Source organism: Lissotriton vulgaris, chromosome 10, assembly GCF_964263255.1.
Source record: "Lissotriton vulgaris chromosome 10, aLisVul1.2, whole genome shotgun sequence".
In the NCBI taxonomy this organism is placed as follows: Eukaryota; Metazoa; Chordata; class Amphibia; order Caudata; family Salamandridae; genus Lissotriton; species Lissotriton vulgaris.
The window spans coordinates 315,839,978-315,861,687 of record NC_141698.1 but is presented as its reverse complement, the minus strand read 5'-3'; the positions used below and the strand labels follow the sequence as shown (position 1 = coordinate 315,861,687).

Sequence of the window (21,710 nt, the reverse complement as noted above, 5' to 3'; positions counted from 1 at the left end):
TCGCTGAGCTGCCTGAGTGAGAGCAACACAATATGGCGGCGATCTCAAAATGGAGGCTGAGCACGAACAAATTTGTAATTTACAAAACCTCAAAGCTACGCGGAAAATTAGATAGCCGTGTTTTAAAGAAAAGCAGTGTCAGATAGCACCGATGCCTCCTCATCTGAGCACGACGGTACTGCAGTGAGAAAAATGACCCGAAGGTTGTTGCCGTCCCGCACCTACCTGAGGAGAAGTAATCGGGCACCAACATCTTCTGTGGGCGTCAAGCTACCCAGTGTATAGAATTAATTCCAAATATTAATTCAACAAAAGTGTTAAAATATATTATAATTTTAATATCAAAATGACTATTTTTATTAAAATATAGAACAATTATGTATGCATTTTCTTTAACCCCTTGGCTGCGGCTGTAATTCCGCCGCAGCGCTAGGGGGGAGGGGGGGCCGCGCGGCGCTGCCATGCTCGTGACGGAACCACTCCGTCACGAGCCTCGGGCGCGCTGTGCTTGTGATGGAGTGGTTCCGTCACGGCCCCGCCCGCTCAATAGAACGCTAAGCCCAGGCATGAAATCGCTGCAGCGCAGGCGTGGCGGCCGGGCCGTGACAGAACCACTCCGTCGTTAGCACAGCCCGTCCGTGGCTGGTGGCACAGTGGTTCCGTCACCAGCACAGAAGGGGTTAAAATAAACGTAAATTATATAATCTTTTTAAAAGTTGAAATAATTGTATTTATTTTAACATATTTCCTATGACATGTTATACTAAGTCTTTTCTTCCATTAATTCCAATGGATTCAATTGGAGTATTTTGCAGTACTTGTGAGTGGCTATGTGTGGTGATGGCTTACACAAAGACTGGCCCGGAGTGCCTTTTAGACTGTTGTGGGACATTTTTGGCTGTTTCAGCCTTACAAGGGCAGTTTGTGAATAGTGGTGTGCTTACTCTTGTCTGTGTGTGTGTGTGTGTGTTTGTTTATTCATGCCAGTACCTAAACCCCTCCCTGCTCTTCCCTAAACTCCCCTGACTACAAGTATATATTTCCCATTTTACAGCCGCTTCTCCCGAGCATCCCAAATTTACTCTAAAACCTAGACCAACTCCGCATAGAAAAGATAGGAGAGGCGGAGATCTCTGCACACAGGTTGGTGTGTTGAATTTTGTAGCATAGGAGTAGCACTGCACTACTTCTAAACGTACTACAAAATGCAATCTATCTATGGGGATCAATGTGTAGCTGTGCAAATTGGGCGTAAATCCAGGACAGAAAGTTACGACTTTGTTGTGTTTTCTGCCTTCCCGGTGAAAAGCAATGTTACACCCTTCATCCCTGGCATCCGACTGCAAAAAAATATGCCAATACTGCAGATGTATTTACCATTGCAAGTCACAGCTGCTAGCATAAATATCCCTGGGACAGGATCTGCCTTAATGCCCGCAAATGGTACACAGATTGTTTATGCTCCTGAGTTGAAAATTGTTGTGAATCTTAGTTTGTTTATATTTATGCAAGCAAATATGACGTTATGGCATAATTTTCCTAGCTTTCAGTTTATCACCTTTGTCTTTTATAGTGAAATTGGCATATCCATCCATCCCCCTGATCCAGATGAAGCACAGATGAAAGGTGAGCCACCTTCTCAAGGTCGATTACCAAAGCGGGTTCAACTACTAATGCACAGGACTCACTGCAGGCAGTGGTTCCCAGGCATTTGTCATAAGAAAACAATGTTTTTTATGTTACAAAATATGTATTTTGTGGGCATTGAATCAAATGAATTTAATAAATCAAATGAATATGTGCAAACAAGCAAGCTCCTTCCTTAAGAGGCGGATTCTGTGCTTGACGCGACAAAAGGACTCAAGTTGCACCTTCCTGCTGAGAAGACCAATAATGCCAACACGTGTCTGGGGTTCTTGTGTTTCGGTACAGAGGCAAAATGACCTAGACAGGGTTCTAGCTTTCATTAGTGCAGCAGGTGCACCACACCCTGAGGATGAAGGGGCCCGTTGTGGCCAAGAGAGCTTTTCCTTCTAGCTAGTTTGTTTGAACAGCCATTTTCCTTGATTGTATTATTGCCATGTCACCCTAGCTGCTGAAATATTAATATTGGAGCTGGACCAGGGCAGATCCGCCTGTGTGTGGTCCCCTCGTGTAACGACAGACCCGCTAAAAACAAAAGCATGGGATGCATCCAATTATTTTGACATTTTGGAAGCACTAGTGAGACCTTAGAGACAGAGATAAATTGCCAGCATAGGGGTGTTGTCCGTCATATAAATATACAACACCTTACTGCAGTTTCCACTGGTGATATTAAGAGACACTTTTGCGTTATCTTAGTTTGCACTTTGCCTGGTAATTTTACACAGGAGGTGGTGCAATTCTGCACTGTCATTTGCGCAGACTTTTTTTTTTTTTTAAACTTTGTTTAAAGTCCTCATACCACCGTAAGCGTCTGCCATTGTAACATATTAAACCGTGCTGGTCCTGAACGCCCTGGGTCAATGTTCCTGCATTTGCTTTTGGGCCACCAGGCCAGCTTCTTTGTAAGAGGCTTGGTGCAATCGTCAGACTAACTTAGACCAGCCTTAGTTCTTTACCCCAGCATACTAGAGGCGACCAGATTTTTCCTTCGCTATGATCAAGTCCTGCCATATTTAAAGCTACCCTTACCCACTTCTCATATGAGGGGGGAGCCAGATCCTTCCAAAGTATGCAGATTTCCCTTCGGGCTAACTAGATGGAGCATAAAAATAGGCCCAATTGTACTCTAGGTATCTGATCTATCACATCAGGGCTCAAACCAAATATAACCAACGCCGGATCTAGGTTAATCTCTAAGCCAAAAAATTCCTGTTAATGCCAGCTCTATATTCTGCCAATAGCCCTTTAACTGAATGCACTCGAAAAACATGTGCAAGTCATCTGCTTCTATCATACCACATTTAGGGCATCTAGGAGATGGATCTAAAGCAAACTTGGTGATTTTTTTGGGAGTATAATACAGCCTATTTATAGTGAAAAAGTGATTTTTCTTGAGTGAGGCGGATTTAACAAATTTATATAGATTTTTAATAGATAGAAAGTAGAGCTCTGCTGAGCAGTTCTCCAACGTAGGTGACCCCCAAACAAGATATGGTGGAAGAAGCTCAGTATCTTCCCTGTCTAATAAACTACTATACTATAGCCCAACTTCTTTTTTTCATGGGAGCAGAGTCTTGGAGCTTTAACTCCACCTCATAATTCCCGCCTATATTCCCCTTTTCTGCCGCATACCATGAGCGGAGAAATTTAAAACAGGAAAAGGAATCCCCAATCTTTGCTCTCAAAACCTCCCACGGTAGGACCCCGTCTGAAGTTATTAGATCAGACCACATTTTGGAGATGGATCAGGGCAGATCTGCCTGTGTGTGGTCCCCTCGTGTAACGACAGATCCGCTAAAAACAAAAGCATGGGATGCATCCAATTATTTTGACAGTTTGAAAGCACTAGTGAGACCTTAGAGACAGAGGTAAATTGCCAGCATAGGGGTGTTGTCCGTCATATACATATACAACACCTTACTGCAGTTTCCACTGGTGATATTAAGAGACACGTTTGCGTTATCTTAGTTTGCACTTCGCCTGGCAATTTTACACTGGAGGTGGTGCAATTCTGCACCGTCATTTGCGCTGATTAGGAGATAAAATAAAATGTGCTCCCATCGACCAAATCAAAACCTAATTTTTGCACAGGCAATTCTACGAACATTACTTTAAGTACTGCTGAGTTTATGCACATGACATTGCTAAGTTGTCCACCACAATATCTAACATTAATGATTGACCCCTGAATTCAGAATCACAGTGGTGTTAAATTAAGCTCTGTGTATGAATCTAGCTGAATAACATAAATAGCACATAGTAATAACGAATTTCATGGGGTAAAAATATTAGTGCTACATCATTTGAAATTCGATATACTGAAAAGTGGGCGAAAAGCCCAACATCGTTATACAGTTTCATATTTTCACAATCTAGTCATTTAAAAATGCAAGTTGCTGTCAACATTTGTATACGTATCTTTCAGTACTAGATGTGAAACATAAATCAGTAAATGTCTCTGGCAGAAAGTTTTAAAGCAGCATCTTTAAGGGAATCCTGCTAATGGCCTGGCTTGGCGTATAGCAAATTGCCATGCCCTACCATTTACATACAGACTTATATAAGTGAATGCTTACAGACTATTTTTCATACTATTTACCAGTGGTTTTGCTTTCCTTTACTCTTTTTCACAGATGATGTCCTTGTTGATGTAGTTCTCTGAAGTGGTTTCAATGCTTTGTATTGGTTTACAATTTCCTCTGTTTAGATTCTTGTAACTCTTCGATTTCTTTTTCTATTGCTGTCCCATACATTCTCACACAGTGATGGGCCTCAATTTTAGGCACATTCCTACTGGTTGAAACTGGCCTTTCCTGTGATTTGTGATAGCAGACATGAGTTCATGTGGACTCTCGCACAGTTTGCCGTTTGGGACATTATTAACAGTGTTGCTGATTTTCTGCAAAAAATAGGTATGCATTTGATTAATCCCAGCTGCCAAACTACAAAAGCTCATTTTTTAGCATAAATGCATATGTCCAGTTGCGTACATATATATCTTTATATTTTCTATTAGTCCAGTACTGCAGAATGTTGCCTCCTGGGGGAATTCACATTAGAACGCACATTTAGGGTAGTAATATAGAAAATGCCCAGGGGCTCAACCAGCATTTGCTCCCAGTTATTGTGCCGCAAGGCACAAAACCTGTGCCATCGGACACTTTTTGAAAGGTACACCTGGCGCGACCGGGATAATGCTCCCTATTATTATGAATGAGCTGCTCCCAGGGCAGCCACAAACTCGCCTTGGGAAAGCACATTCAATGAAATACGGAAAGGCTGCTTCCAAGTGCCTAAAATAAGGCACAGAGATTCCCCTGCAGGCAGTTGCAGTGAGTGACTGCGCCTGCCCGCAGGGGAAGTCTTAAATGTCCATGGGTGACCCCCTTTACACCCTCAAGAGTGCTGATTTCAAGGTGAGCACTAACAGTGCACCACCTTTTTGTGACTCACCGCCAGTCCGCCTCCTAATACTATGTTTGTCCCTGAGCTCGCGTCCGTAGTACTGCCTAGGCGCAGAGGTAAAGTGATTCCCTCATTTGCATGCAGCCACGCCCCCATGCAAACGAGGGTATGCCTTCTTACAATAGTGCTGGGACTATATATGGGCCAACGCTATCCGTATTACCAAGGGGGCTGCCCAAGCGTCTGGGTCCCTTCTGTAATACCAAGGTGCTCTGGGAGAGCACAATGCAGGAGCATATGCCTGTTGTATCCCCAGGGCAGTTTTTCGTAATACGGTCCAAGTAAATTATGAGAGGGAGTCCTGCCTTAAACTTTGAAGGTTTTGGGTCGAGTTTATTCTAGTGATGCCCTTCTTAGGTTTAGGAGGTGCGGTTCCATGCCTGATTATTCTCATATTCATAAAAGAGATGTCTGCATACAATGAATCTCAGTGGCACCCACATCCATAGTCATTAGTTATCCTGATGCTCTGGCCAGGATCTCGATCGCATAGACCAGCTTTGGGTACCACTTATTTTCAAGGACATATTTGACACAAATCAAGGTACCCAAGACTGGGAGACCCTGAAGAAAAACAGCAGTTGCCCTTGAGTCCAATTCATGGTGACTGACAGAAGACCCAAAAACCAAAGACTTTCTCAACAGAAGTTCTCCACAAAGGCTGGCTTAAGACCTGTAGAGGCCTCTGATCAGAAGATGTCTCAAGCAAGACTGGCAGGCACCTTAGCCATTGGTATTTAGAGAACTGTGAGCCATTCAGAGGGCAGGAAGGGCATGGCCCACCACAGGCCATCGGGATGCGTCCTGTGCTGGGGATGTCTGCACTAAGCCATTGCCAACAATCGTACTTAATGCAGCTATCAGTGGAATATGGCTACAATTTTAAAAGATGTTACCTCCAATTCTGGTTCTAAAGTAAATTCTAACAACATACCTGATTGGATTCACTACTTGCACTCTTAACATTTTCTTTAAAAAATGCGAAGCGACGCTTCTTCGCCCAACGACAACATTTTAATTCCTGCAGGATCACAGCTTCTTCTTGTGCATTTCTCAGTTTTATTAAGTGTCAGAAACGAAAGGGCTTAGAAATAGTAAGCATCAGAGCACAGAACTGGACATTTGCATTTGCTGGAACTGGTCATTTGCAGACGTAGTGAGCAGCAGGGTCTTTACAGACTGCTGGGAGTACAGCTCAGACCTGCCTCCGTCGGTGGATAGACCATGGGTTGTCTGTGTATGTTAACCTATTTGCTCACTGTGTCCAATGCAAATCGAGAACAGGAGTAGTCAGGTAAAGAGTCCAATTTCACTTTAATTTCTATGCTTTTTCTGTTTCCCCCTGTAGGAGGCGAGCACGAAGGTCTGTCCAAACCGTCTTTCTCCATGACGGATGTTGGAACAGAGGAATTCTTTAAGAAACTGACCACCCAAATCACGGAGATGGTTTCCGCAAAGATGTCTCAAGGTAGATATGTATGACGCTAAACACTTTTCTGTCTTCATCTGTGGTGTCCCCATCTGCAAGCGTATCCCCATGAACCATCCTGCGTTCTACAGACAAATCCACATTTCTGAACTAGAAAAATGGCGGCAGGCTGTGCTCAGTGCTAGGAAAGGTCACCTGTGCGTCCATTACTTTTAGGATCATCTCCATGGCAGTTTCACTTCAGAAGGACACTCCTTGTATTCACCCAGGAACATGGCCAAGCTTTGGTGGTTGAGCTCAGATATTGTGTTATGTTTGAGGCCTTGCAAATGCTACTAACAAAATATGACGTAACATGAGGTGATATAAATTGGTATAACATAACAAATACATGTTTTAAGTTTTGGTACAAATATTAAAGGTGCACGTTTGTTTTGTCCAACTGGCCAGACTAGATTTAAACTGTCTAGTAAATATTAAACAATCACACATTTTAATGTGTAAATGTGTTGAAACAACTCTTATTCCTCACAGTTATGCAATGCTTAAATTTTGTCTTTTGTGCTTTCATGAGAGGGACATACCGTGCCAAACCAGTACCATCGCACAATGGCACTCGAGTCAGCAATGGCCTACATCGTTGCAAGACCCGGTTGGTTTTCTGACAAGGTGTGATGCCAAGAGCACCATCAAGGGATGGACAGGAGGAGCCCCTGAAGTTCTGATTATTCTCCCGGTTCACCCCCAGAAGATGTGTGGCACATCCGAGGGACACAGTTGACTCTTATTATTATTTGTAGTGCACATACAGGGCTGGTGCTAGGCATGGGCAGTGTGGGCAGCTGCCTAGTGCCTCGTACTCAGTCCACCAACTTGGGGCCCTGCTCCAGTGCGACACTGGCAAGCCGTGGCAGTACACCAGCCCTCTTGTGCCCCCTACCTTTCCAATTGAAAGAAAGGAGTCTTGTTGCAGTTGGGCACATAGGAGGGGGCTCTGTGCCCAGGGTCTCGCTGTTAGGGTGTAGCGAGGCAAGGCCCAAGGGATGAGGCCCCCTCCTATGGTCCCTGTTGCAAGGAGACACATTCTGCAGGTTTTTCCTGCAGTTAGACCTCCTGCCTGGCTGCCACAGAGGCCTTGCGGGCTGCCTACTGTCCTACAGTTTAGCTCCATCACGAAGTATTAACCATTTGGGTGGTAAGCTACTCTCACACCATCAGCCCTTCATGAGCTGTAAAAGAGGTGCTTGTAGGTGGCTGAGAGGGATGGGTTGCAGCTCAGAAGGGCAGCAGCGGCTCCTCCGCAGTGGTGGATTTTCGTGCCCCACTGGCTTTGAGCCAGCAGCTGAAAAATAAAACTATACATTACCATTGTTTTGTTTTTAGCTGCTTGCTCTGAGCCAGTGTGTGCACGGAGGGGCATGGCCAGGGCATGGGAGCGGGGCAGGAGGACTGCTTTATGCACTTCTAAGTGCGCATTTGTGTTTGGCTAGCCGTCTCAGGCCGGGCAAACGCACATGCGCAATTAGGTTTCTCCGGCTGGAGAAACAGAACAGAGTCCCTGTCCTGAACGGAGCGTCAAATCAGCCCACTCAGGCCAATCCCTGCGCTGCTGTCATGCCTGAGAGCAGCACTGGGATTGAATGTGAGTCATGGTGCTGTCCCAGGAACAGGAAATGTAGCAGAGAAGCGCAAGGTGGCCAGCAGCACTAGTTGGGTGTTTAAAAAAAATAAATCATTATCCCCCTGCCGCCTGCTCCCCAACATGCTTCCCACTGGCCCCCTATCCATGCCCCACCTCACCCGTATTTTTCTATGTTGGTCGCCACTGCAGAAGTAGTCTGTATAAAGCAGCTTCAGGAGAAGGGGCATCTATTGAGATGCAAAAATCCCTGAATGCATCACCTTGTCTGCAAATTACAGTGGCCCTGCATGTTCCCCTCCTGCCCAGGGCCCAAAAAATCCGGTCCTGTTTGAATATGCTGTTGAAGGGTAATGCTTAAGACATGTACTCTGCAGATCATATTTTCCCAATGTTACAAACGCTTTGTAACAAAAGGGGAATTCCTCTGTTAATGCCTCTGCCTACACACTGCAGTTGGGCTGCACTGTTAATGCCTCTGTTTATACACTGCAGTTAGGCTGCACTGTTAATGCCTCTGTGTATACACTACAGTTAGGCTGCAGTGTTAATGCCTCTGTGTATACACTACAGTTAGGCTGCACTGTTAATGCCTCTGTTTATACACTGCAGTTAGGCTGCATTGTTAATGCCTCTGTGTATATACTACAGTTAGGCTGCACTGTTAATGCCTCTGTGTATACACTGCAGTTAGGCTGCACTGTTAATGCCTCTGTTCATACACTGCAGTTAGGCTGCACTGTTAATGCCTCTGTGTATACACTACAGTTAGGCTGCACTGTTAATGCCTCTGTTTATACACTGCAGTTAGGTTGCACTGTTAATACCTCTGTGTATAAGCTACGGTTAGGCCGCACTGTTAATGCCTCTGTGTATACACTGCAGTTAGGCTGCACTGTTAATGCCTCTGTGTATACACTACAGTTAGGCTGCACTGTTAATGCCTCTGTTCATACACTGCAGTTAGGCTGCACTGTTAATGCCTCTGTGTATACACTACAGTTAGGCTGCACTGTTAATGCCTCTGTTCATACACTGCAGTTAGGCTGCACTATTATTGCCTCTGTGTATACACTACAGTTAGGCTGCACTGTTAATGACTCTGTTTATACACTGCAGTTAGGCTGCACTGTTAATGCCTCTGTTTATACACTGCAGTTAGGCTGCACTGTTAATGCCTCTGTGTATACACTACAGTTAGGCTGCAGTGTTAATGCCTCTGTTTATACACTGCAGTTAGGCTGCACTGTTAATGCCTCTGTGTATACACTACAGTTAGGCTGCAGTGTTAATGCCTCTGTTTATACACTGCAGTTAGTCTGCACTGTTAATGCCTCTGTTTATACACTGCAGTTAGGCTGCACTGCTAATGCCTCTGTTCATACACTGCAGTTAGGCTGCACTATTATTGCCTCTGTGTATACACTACAGTTAGGCTGCACTGTTAATGCCTCTGTTCATACACTGCAGTTAGGCTGCACTATTATTGCCTCTGTGTATACACTACAGATAGGCTGCACTGTTAATGCCTCTGTTCATACACTGCAGTTAGGCTGCACTATTATTGCCTCTGTGTATACACTACAGTTAGGCTGCACTGTTAATGCCTCTGTTTATACACTGCAGTTAGGCTGCACTGTTAATGCCTCTGTTTATACACTGCAGTTAGGCTGCACTGTTAATGCCTCTGTGTATACACTACAGTTAGGCTGCAGTGTTAATGCCTCTGTTTATACACTGCAGTTAGGCTGCACTGTTAATGCCTCTGTGTATTCACTACAGTTAGGCTGCAGTGTTAATGCCTCTGTTTATACACTGCAGTTAGTCTGCACTGTTAATGCCTCTGTTTATACACTGCAGTTAGGCTGCACTGTTAATGCCTCTGTTCATACACTGCAGTTAGGCTGCACTATTATTGCCTCTGTGTATACACTACAGTTAGGCTGCACTGTTAATGCCTCTGTTTATACACTGCAGTTAGGTTGCACTGTTAATACCTCTGTGTATAAGCTACAGTTAGGCTGCACTGTTAATGCCTCTGTGTATACACTGCAGTTAGGCTGCACTGTTAATGCCTCTGTGTATACACTACAGTTTGGCTGCAGTGTTAATGCCTCTGTGTATACACTGCAGTTAGGCTGCACTGTTAATGCCTCTGTGTATACACTGCAGTTAGGCTGCACTGTTAATGCCTCTGTTCATACACTGCAGTTAGGCTGCACTGTTAATGCCTCTGTGTATACACTGCAGTTAGGCTGCACTGTTAATGCCTCTGTTCATACACTGCAGTTAGGCTGCACTGTTAATGCCTCTGTGTATACACTACAGTTAGGCTGCACTGTTAATGCCTCTGTTCATACACTGCAGTTAGGCTGCACTATTATTGCCTCTGTGTATACACTACAGTTAGGCTGCAGTGTTAATGCCTCTGTTTATACACTGCAGTTAGGCTGCACTGTTAATGACTTTGTTTATACACTGCAGTTAGGCTGCACTGTTAATGCCTCTGTTTATACACTGCAGTTAGGCTGCACTGTTAATGCCTCTGTGTATACACTACAGTTAGGCTGCAGTGTTAATGCCTCTGTTTATACACTGCAGTTAGGCTGCACTGTTAATGCCTCTGTGTATACACTACAGTTAGGCTGCAGTGTTAATGCCTCTGTTTATACACTGCAGTTAGTCTGCACTGTTAATGCCTCTGTTTATACACTGCAGTTAGGCTGCATTGCTAATGCCTCTGTGTATACACTACAGTTAGGCTGCAGTGTTAATGCCTCTGTGTATACATTGCAGTTAGGCTGCACTGCTAATGCCTCTGTGTATACATTGCAGTTAGGCTGCACTGCTAATGCCTCTGTGTATACACTACAGTTAGGCTGCACTGTTAATGCCTCTGTGTATACACTGCAGTTAGGCTGCACTGCTAATGCCTCTGTGTATACACTACAGTTAGGCTGCACTGTTAATGCCTCTGTGTATACACTACAGTTAGGCTGCAGTGTTAATGCCTCTGTGTATACACTGCAGTTAGGCTGCACTGCTAATGCCTCTGTGTATACACTACAGTTAGGCTGCACTGTTAATGCCTCTGTGTATACACTGCAGTTAGGCTGCACTGCTAATGCCTCTGTGTATACACTGCAGTTAGGCTGCACTGTTAATGCCTCTGTGTATACACTACAGTTAGGCTGCACTGCTAATGCCTCTGTGTATACATCGCAGTTAGGCTGCACTGCTAATGCCTCTGTGTATACACTACAGTTAGGCTGCACTGTTAATGCCTCTGTGTATACACTGCAGTTAGGCTGCACTGTTAATGCCTCTGTTTATACACTGCAGTTAGGCTGCACTGTTAATGCCTCTGTGTATACACTGCAGTTAGGCTGCACTGTTAATGCCTCTGTTCATACACTGCAGTTAGGCTGCACTGTTAATGCCTCTGTGTATACACTACAGTTAGGCTGCACTGTTAATGCCTCTGTGTATACACTGCAGTTAGGCTGCACTGCTAATGCCTCTGTGTATACACTGCAGTTAGGCTGCACTGTTAATGCCTCTGTGTATACACTACAGTTAGGCTGCACTGTTAATGCCTCTGTGTATACACTGCAGTTAGGCTGCACTGCTAATGCCTCTGTGTATACACTGCAGTTAGGCTGCACTGTTAATGCCTCTGTGTATACACTACAGTTAGGCTGCACTGCTAATGCCTCTGTGTATACATCGCAGTTAGGCTGCACTGCTAATGCCTCTGTGTATACACTACAGTTAGGCTGCACTGTTAATGCCTCTGTGTATACACTGCAGTTAGGCTGCACTGCTAATGCCTCTGTGTATACACTGCAGTTAGGCTGCACTGCTAATGCCTCTGTGTATACACTACAGTTAGGCTGCACTGCTAATGCCTCTGTGTATACACTGCAGTTAGGCTGCACTGTTATTGCCTCTGCCTAAACACTTCATTTAAGCTGCACTGTTAATGCCTCTGTTTATACACTGCAGTTAGGCTGCACTGTTAATGCCTCTGTTTATACACTGCAGTTAGGCTCCACTGTTTTGCCACAAAGCAGTGCACCCTGTAGAACACCACCCAGTCGCAATTTCTCTTACAGTGATGCGATTGTCATCATTATAAATAAATAAATAAATTATTTGCAAATGTCCCGGAAGATTCTGCGGTCAGGCGCCCTGCAGCCTGGAATAAGACCCCTCCGCTGATCAGACGGTTCTTTTCTCTTCCATGTCAGACAGGAGAGCAAACATCCTTCTTTTCACGAGGTCCCTAAGAAACCCACACAACCTGGACCTTACTAAACTACTGGGACTGTGGAGAGCCCCACTGTTCGATACTATGACATCAATCTCGAAGTTTCATCTCTCTCGCTCTCTAATCTGTGAATTACGCTCCTTTGCTTTACCGCTAGGTTAGCACTATGTACATTTCATTGCATGGATTCAGTCAGCACATCACATATGTATTTTTTAATTATATTTCAATATTTTACAATAAAGAATAAAAAGTACAGTAAACATTTTCTCAAAAAGCAAGAAAAATAAAACGTATAAAATAAGAACCCTATAACGCAAGATCTAAAACCGCTTCATAATATAAACCCTAAAAACAATAAAAATGTGCATGCTTTTCCAACATAAAGAATTAAGGTTTAGTGAAAATATCAGCCCAGCACAACAAAGTTTAAAACAACTGTTGCTGCCTACACATTTGTAATTGGGTATTAATAGTCAGACGGTGTACCGCCAATTCAAGAATGGAACAGTTGTGTCTGTTAACTGTAATCTGCTCTATTTAGGGACTGTACACCGTAATTTTTCTGAAGATTTGAACTTTTATCTCTAGCTAAATTTCCCTTAAGCTTTAGTTCCTTGCAGTCAATAAAGCGGGACATGTACTCATAAACATGGTATAACGATTAATTAATGTAGCTATATATTCCATGGACTACTTGCCATCCATTGCCTGGTGATGGCCCCCCCTCAGAACCGATATAGGGGTTTGAAAGAATCCGATAGTAACTCGCTTATGTTGTGTTTTGCTGTGCAAAAGTGAGAATAAATAATTGGATTTACACCTCAGCTCATATAAAGGAACTCTATACTATTTCTGCAGCTTGAGACATGCTGCTTTCCTGACCAAATATTGGCAGAATGCATCAAACTCCTGCCTTATTTCACTTCGAGCCACAGACTAGGATTCTTCCAACACGAAGCGGAACAAATTGCATTGTGTCACATTCAGTGCGTTTTTCTTCAATCCATCTATTGTCTCCACGCTGTAAGGAAGTGATGGCAATTTTTTTTATCAAATTGCATTATTGGTTGGATAGATTGACTGGTTATTTTCAAATACAAAGTTTCAAGTGCACGTGTCAATTTGGGTGCCTATGCTTTCATCAAGGTAAGATGTTGCCTGAAATGAACTTTTTGCCAGTCCAACACCCCCCCCCCCCCCAGATGACAGCAACCAGGGGAAGTGAATGCACTGGTTATCTAGAAACCACTGCTGCTTCTCCCAGGCCTTCTGCCTTTGGCAACTAGAACTGTGCTAGTTTTCAATACATTAGTAGTCGGTCTTTAGTTTTATTACAATTGGATTCAGTCTTTAACAACCTTTGAAGACTTTTAAACGATTGACCATGTCGAGTTTTAATCCTAACCCTTGAATCTATGTATTGGGTAATTATTGTGGACAGAAAACGTAGACACATGCCCCATATATTCAGATTGTGCCTGAGTGATCATTATTGAATCTAGCAAAAACCATTTTGTGATTGATGAAGCAAGCATATCATTTGCTCTGCTTTCTATTCAACTCACTATAAATAAGGAGTGCTAGAGTTGTGTTATATAGGGTAGACCTTCCATCCATGCCAAAAACCAGTCCGATCTTTATGGATCAGTTTATTTCTTCTCAAGTTCAACTAGCAAAATACCAGCAATTCATCTTGTTTCATGATCTAAACGGGTGATTATTCTGTTGTTCCCTGAATCGTTTTGGAAGACTTTCATATGATCTGGGTATATTTCTGCTCCCATTCATTATCAGGGACTACCGCTCCATGTCCGAATGTGAGATACAGTGCATTTTAATGATATGCCAAGAAATTAACATTAACCTTGAAGACACTTAATAGAATCCCATTTGGTCCAGGTGCAACACCCTTCATAGCAGATCGAATGGTAACTCCTATATCTTTTTCCGAGCACACCAGACTCATTTTGCCATGTGGACCCTGACCGCCTGCAAAAACAGCTACATACTGCTGTTTTTCATGATGTAAATATTTTCCAAATGTGCCTTCAATGTAAGACAGGAGATATTTTTCCCTTGGTTTAGTGCATGAGTTTTCTATAGTCCATTTAATACCTAAAAATCTCCCAATATTCCTATTGCAGCAGATATCAAAACTCAAACACCATTCTAGCTCTAGGTAGTAGCGTTGCTTTGCTTCCCATATAGTCTTATGCTATTCCTTTTTTAACTTTCCGACTTCGGTCCTTTGGACTGCCCCATTAGATTATTCAATAATCTTACCATTTTTGTATTTATATCCATCTTTCTTTCTCTTAGTGAATTATCTTCCAGTTTGATGAACAACCCTGTCATTTCAACCGTTTATATTTATTGTTGCTACATAACGTAGCTTTTAGAGAGGTTACTATATCTACTCACAGTGACTGCAGATCTGCATAAGCCCTCTGTAAAAAAAGTTGAAATAATGAAGGTCCACACCAGGTAGGTTGAGGTGCTTCTTTATTCTGGTCATCCACTCTCCTCAAATGCCTGTGAGCACCAACATTCTCAGAAACATTCTATTACTGCAGGGAGGGGGGTTCTAAGAGGGAAGAAATCAAGTGAAAGGAAGAGTGAATAACGTGGCAGGGAGTAATTACAAAACAGGTTACAACACATCTCTCTTATATAGGGAAAATCATGTTACATTTACAAGCCTGTCTCCACTCCATGTTTGACCATTCTCAAGGCGAACCACATTTCTGCTTACCTTGACCAATTGTTGGGGAGGTTTGAATTTGCTTTCACCAAAATGTCCTTTTGTGGGTTTCTTCACCAAGACAGATTTGCCTGTCTCAAAGTTGTATCCTTTCACACCATGTTTCCAATCATACCAATTCTTATACCTCATTTGGTGCTGTTGATTTTTCTTGTGACATTCCCAACCATTAGTTGCAACACTCTTACCTCCATTCAACCATTTTGGTGCTCGCCTCTCTTCCCCTTACAGCATCGAATGTGGACACTCCTGTGACCAGATTGAGTGCAGTGTGATATGCCCATACACATTCTCTAAGGGAGTCATCCACCTTGTGCCCATTAATGATCGCAAGTTGGATGTGTCCTTTTATCATGCGATTAGTTCTTTCTACAAGGCCATTTGCCTTGGGGCAGCATAGTGCAGTTTTTTCATGCTTAATATTCAATTCTTTTAAAAACTCTTTCATCTCTTCAGATGTAAATTGTGCACCATTATCTGTAACTAAAACAACTGGAATACCTTCTTTGCAAAAGACAGTTTTTAGGAATGCAATGAGGTTACTCGTAGTGGTGCATGGTATGAATTTAAAGTTTATCCAGTGAGAAGTGTAGTCCACCAGAACGAACATGAATCCTCTCTGGGGTCCCAGACTCTCCATGGGACCAATTATGTCAATAGCCAGTTTGGACCATGGGGAGACCGGTACCTCCACAGGAGATAATGGAACCCTAAGCAAGATTTTGCTCTTGTCATTTCTTTCACAGTTAATACATCCTTTGACCTTTTGCTTCACCATTGAATCCATCTTGGGAAACCAGAAGCAAGGTCTTACTTTATTTTTTTGTGATGCTCCTGCCCAAGTGTCCTTCGTGGGCTAGATCTATTATTTTGTTACGGAGGTCAGAAGGGGGACCAAGTTTCTCAGTGCGGTACACTTTGTCATCTATAATTGTCAATTCAAATCTAACCTCCCATAACTCTTTTATTTCGTCAACCACATCATTGCATTTTTCAGGCCAGACATTCACAATTAGGTTTTTGAGGGTACCCATGTCGGCATCCTTCTTCAAGTTCTCTTCCCATTCCTCTATGGTCAAGGATGGAAGCTGTATGGCAAGAATGGGTACATCTAAGTTTTCTTCTTGGGTAAGGTAGATCCAATGGGGACCTTGACAGGTAATCGTCCAGAATATTTTCTGCCCCTGGCAAGCACTCTATTTTAAAGTGAAAGTTTTCCAGCCCTGGGACCCTTCTTCCAAGAATATTTTGGGCAGCTCACTTCGTAGCTGCACAAAACCTTCTTGGAAGAGAACATGAATTTTAATGGTTTATGGTCAGTACAGATGGTAAATCTGGTACCCCACGATAGAATTTAAAAAGGTTGACAACCCAAAAGCGTGCTAACGCTTCCCTCTCGATAACCAAGTAGTTTCGTTTAGCTGGGCTCAAGGATTGGGAAGCAAAGGCTATAATGGTTTCACCCCTATCTCCTTTCTGGGATAATGTGGCACCCAATCCCTTGATGGATGCATCCATGGTTAATATTTCTGTTTTTTAGGATCAACAGACCCAAAGCTGTAGAGGTGATATTATCCGCCTTTAACTTGTCTACCAAAAGGCTGTGTTCTTCTTCCCAAATGAATTCTTTGGGTTTTTTTCAGCAATTCACGTAGACCTTCACATTTATCAGAAACGTTTTTTTACAAACTTGGCGATATATTCAATAAGGCCCAAGAAGGATCTGAGTTCTTCCTTAGTTTTAGAGTAATGAGTATCTTTAACTGCTTGGATGAGACTATTTTTGGGTCTACAACCTGCCTGAGAAATGGTGTGGCCAAGGTAGTCCACCGAGCTCACCCTTATTTTGCATTTCTCCGGTTTGAAAGTAAGTCCAGCATCCAATAGTCTCTCACATACAGTCTTGAAGATGCGATAATGGTCTTCACCTGATGACCCATAAATGAGAATGTCGTCCTGAAGACATAGGGTGCTAGTGATGCCTTTGAGAACTTGTTGCATCATTTTCTGGAAGACAGCCACCTCAGAGGTCAGACCGAAAAGCATCCTTCTAAATATGTATGACCCAAAAGGAGAGGTGAAAACTGTTAACAGTCGGGACTCTGGGTGGAGTTTCACTTGGTTGTACACCATGGATAAGTCGTTAAATAAAAAGACTTTGGCCTCTCCCATGGTGCTCAACATCTCATTTATATTGGGAAGGGGAAATATCTCTACCCAAATGTTCTCATTAAGGCTGCGCAGGTCTACACAGAGGCAAATGCCTTGCCCGCTAGCTTTGGCAGCTGTGACTATGGGCGCCAACCATTCAGAAGACACTATGAGTTGGATGACCCCCATCTTACATAACTTATCCAACTCCTTTTTTTAGGGGTTCTCTCATAAGGAGAGGAACAGGGCGAGGTTTGTGTACTATGGGTTTGGCTCTCTGTTCCACTTTGATCTTATGTTGGAAGTCCTTTAACAAACCAAGGTCGGAGATCCTCATCCTCGGGCCCAATCCCTCAGCTTGGGATGACTCCTGGTGGCCCGCATCACTGGGGACAGCCCCACACCCACCAACCACGCACGTAACCTGGGAGTCATCCTCCACTCGAAACTCATCATGACCAAACAAGCCAACGCTGTCTCCTCCTCCTGCTTCAATACTCTGTGTATGCTCTGCAAAATCTACAGATGGATCCCGACAGACACAAGGAAAACAGTCACCCAGGCCTTAGTCAGCAGCAGACTCGACTACGGAAACGCCCTCTACGCCGGAGCCCCGACCAAGCCCATCAACAGACTGCAAAGAATCTAGAATACTCTGCACGCCTGATCCTCGACGTCCCGCGCCGCAAACACATCACCCCCCCAACTGAGGAACCTGCACTGGCTCCCTGTCGACAAAAAAATCTCCTTCAAGCTCCTGATCCACGCACACAAGGCACTCCACAAGACCGGCCCAGCCTATCTCAACAGTCGGCTCTCCTTCTACGTACCCAATAGTAAACTCCGCTCCACAGACCTTTCCCTGGCTACCGTCCCACGCATCCTTAGAACCACAGCTGGAGGCAAATCCTTCTGCCACCGCGCCACCAAGACCTGGAACACGCTCCCCCTCATCCTACGACAAACCGAAGACCTTCTAACCCTCAGGAGACAACTCAAGACCTGGCTGTTCGACCAATAGCAACAGCACCCCCTTCCTCCCTACCCCTCAGCGCCTTCAAACCCTTGCGGGTATGTAGTGTGCTTTACAAATGATATGATTGATTGATTGATCTACAAATAATTTAGGACATTCTTTACACAGTTTACTCTCACTATTGGAATACTCAACAAGTAAAACTTGGTCTTTGTTGTTGGGGTCCAGTATGATGCCCAACTCCTTCTGGTGTTTTCATCCAAGAAGGTTGGAACCATTTTCCACAATGTATACTTTCCCCACAGTTGATTTGCCTTTAACATTTACATGGGCTTTTATCATGCCCACCAGGGGGATGGGATCTTTAGTATATCATTCCGGAGAAATGTCGGGATTACACATTTCTATCCCTGAAGTACCCAATACATGTTTGAAATCAGAATGATTAAATAGTGTAAATGGGGAACAGGAGTCTGCAAACATTTTTACTGGTCTACTATTAGGCAAAACCATACATTTGGGGAAGTCTTGTTTGGAGGTACTCTCCTCATCTTTCGCCTGGAAAACAAACTTTTGACGTTGCTCGCTCTCCACATTCACCATTTTAACTTGGTTGTTTTCCCCGTCCCTGCACACTCTTGAAAAATGTTCCCTCCTATTACAATTTTTACCGTTAACATTCCTCTGCTTGCACTGTAGCCACTATTTCCTCTGAAACTTTCATTTCTCTCAAACATTTGGCTCTGTGCTCAGTGGACTGGGCTAAGGTAACTGCTTCTCTGAGTGTGGGCTTTTTAGCAAGTAGCTTTTCTTAGATCCTGCTTTTATTCGTACATCTAACCAATTGTTCTCTTATGAGTGAGTCATTAAGTTCCCTAAACACACAAAGTTGAGTCAATCCTCTCAATGCTGCAATATAGCTGTTAATAGATTCACTTTTGCCTTGCACAAAACAACAAAAATGTATGACGTTCAAGGACTACAGTTACCTTGTCTCCAAAATGATTTTTTAAATTTCATTAATGTAACATCATATACATATATCTCATCCTCATCCTCGATTTCTGGCTCAGGTAATGTTTCATACATTTTGCGACCCTGTATGCCCAGATTATGCAATAAAATATGTTGCTTACATACTGCAGAAGACTCCCTCCCCCTTCCAAAGCAATCAGATACGATTCAAACATCTTTATCCAATCTTTCCAGTGGATTTCAGGCTCCCCACACTCATTTAAGAAGGATGGTTGTTGACTCATTCCAGTGGTTGCCATGCTGAGAGGGAGAAGGTGAGATAATACACAAAAATACTATGGAAAAGAACTAGTTAAGAAGAGCAAAAATCACGGAAGAATGTGTCAGCAAGGTGTGCATGTCACCTGGAGAGGCTGCCAGTAAGAGGGAGGTCACAGAAGGCTACAGATGCAAAGTGACATGCAATAACTGGTGTGCGTATCACAGAGAGGGCACACAAAAAGGCAAGTTAGTTGGGCAGTGCTAATAATGGCAAAAAAAACAAGGCTTTATACTTTAAAAGGTTCATAAACCAGAAGTGAGTGTCACAGGGTGAAAGCACAGAATGCTCAAGGAAGGATGGGTGCCTTAGGTTACGATAAGGATCACAAAAGCTGTTAGTAGGGAGATAAAGAACCCACGGATGAGGCGTGTATCAGAAATGGCGTCTACACTCCCTCGTACTGTGAAATGATTGTGCCTACCATACACAGGGCACCATGCGCAGATGGAGCAAGATTAGGATGGTCACACAGCAGCCCGGAGACAAAAGTGTGAAGCGAAAAGCTTAGTCTAATTTCCTAAACTCCACTAGTCACCAGAGTAGTAATAATATGGTGCACAGAGCGAAGGCATGCCACTGCAGGGTAATAATGCCACAGCAGATTCACAGGGAAAGCGACTCAAAGGAGTTCCGCCTGCGAGGAACAATCATCTGACAGGACCTTTGAACAACCGAGGAGCGCTGCACAGCACACAGCACTTGAAATCCGGAGAATGTTGGAGAGAGTACTGAAAGGGCAGATGACCAGGTGCCCCCTGCGCAGGATCTTCGCCAGTGTAAAACATTAGAAATAATGAAAGTCCACAAGGTAGGTTGAGGTGCTTCTTTATTCTGGTCATCCACTTTCCTCATATGCCTGTGAGCACCAACATTCTAATTGAACTCTACAAGGAACATTCTATTACTGCAGGGATGGTGGGGTTCTAAGAAGGAAGAAGCCAAGTGAAAGGAAGAGGGAATAAAGTGGCAGGAAGTAATTACAAAACAGATTACAACACCCTCCTCCTTGGCCAATCTTCAATTATGCTTTAAATCATCCAGTGATGTGTGACCGTATTCAGTGGTTTTAAGTTTAGTCATCCGACTGAATCCCAATCTCTTGGATCTCCATTCATTCTGAAATGGAAATTTGCATTGCCAAGCACTAGAGCAAATGATCACTGCCAAAGTGTGAAGCAATATGAAAACCTAGGCAAAAGGAAAATAACTTACAAGAGAAAAAGGTGTAGTCCAGTATAGATTGCCTTGTCCTAGGAAAAATTCTTTAGTGTGCTTGGAGATCCTCTTGCTACCAGCCATTCAGAAGCCTTAAATCCAATCCATTCATACACAGTACAAATTCATAGCTTTTCCATAGGTCATTTAGCATTTTAATGTATTTGTTGAGTGAAGGTATTTGCAATACATTTGTTATAATTCCCCATTACAACTATGCATACATGATTGTAATTTCTGGTTATAAAACACATATCTTTAGTTAATTTACAAACTATTCCCTTCTTAGCATAGGATAGGGATTATTATAGATATTACAGATAATTAAGTTACCGGTCACCTTGTAACATTTCACAAACTTTACATTTACGGCTAAGAATGACTATTCAGCCTCTGGCAATTTTGTGACTGAACAATCAAGCTTTGTAGAAACGTACACTACCAGGCCACCTCTCTCCCGTGCATTTTTAAAAACCTTTTTATTAGCTTTCAAACTGTTGAGCAGACATAGCCTGCTATTTTCCAGTTAACTCTTGGCAAGGGATTGGAGGTCGATGACAAATTCTTCAGTAAAAACAAAATATCAAACCCTAATCATAATCAATTAACTCATCAATAGCAATTAGGTGGGATAATCCTTCTAGGACAGAATCATATATGAAGTCGATTTATTAACATTTATGCTGATTTGCTTTGAAAGTCAAATTGGACTGAGACCTCAGGTACAATCATCAGCCTCAGTCTTATGCAATGCTTGCCCTCTATTGCAAGACCATCTATCGATCAGAAGTCACATGCAGTTGGGTAGAATAGCAATGCGTCTTAACCACACTCTTTGATCCTCACAACAAAATATT

The 21,710-nt window shown here is 43.3% G+C and overlaps 1 protein-coding gene across 1 annotated transcript in view; it reads left to right on the top strand.

Moving 5' to 3' along the window:
• Positions 1 to 21,710, top strand: part of OBSCN (obscurin, cytoskeletal calmodulin and titin-interacting RhoGEF) — a 1,012,031-nt gene that overhangs the window by 768,867 nt on the left and 221,454 nt on the right. Inside the window, exons 81-82 of the mRNA XM_086941076.1 lie at positions 1,574 to 1,626; positions 6,461 to 6,580. Coding sequence (XP_086797202.1) covers positions 1,574 to 1,626; positions 6,461 to 6,580 — 173 coding nt within the window. The remainder of the gene's footprint in view (positions 1 to 1,573; positions 1,627 to 6,460; positions 6,581 to 21,710) is intronic.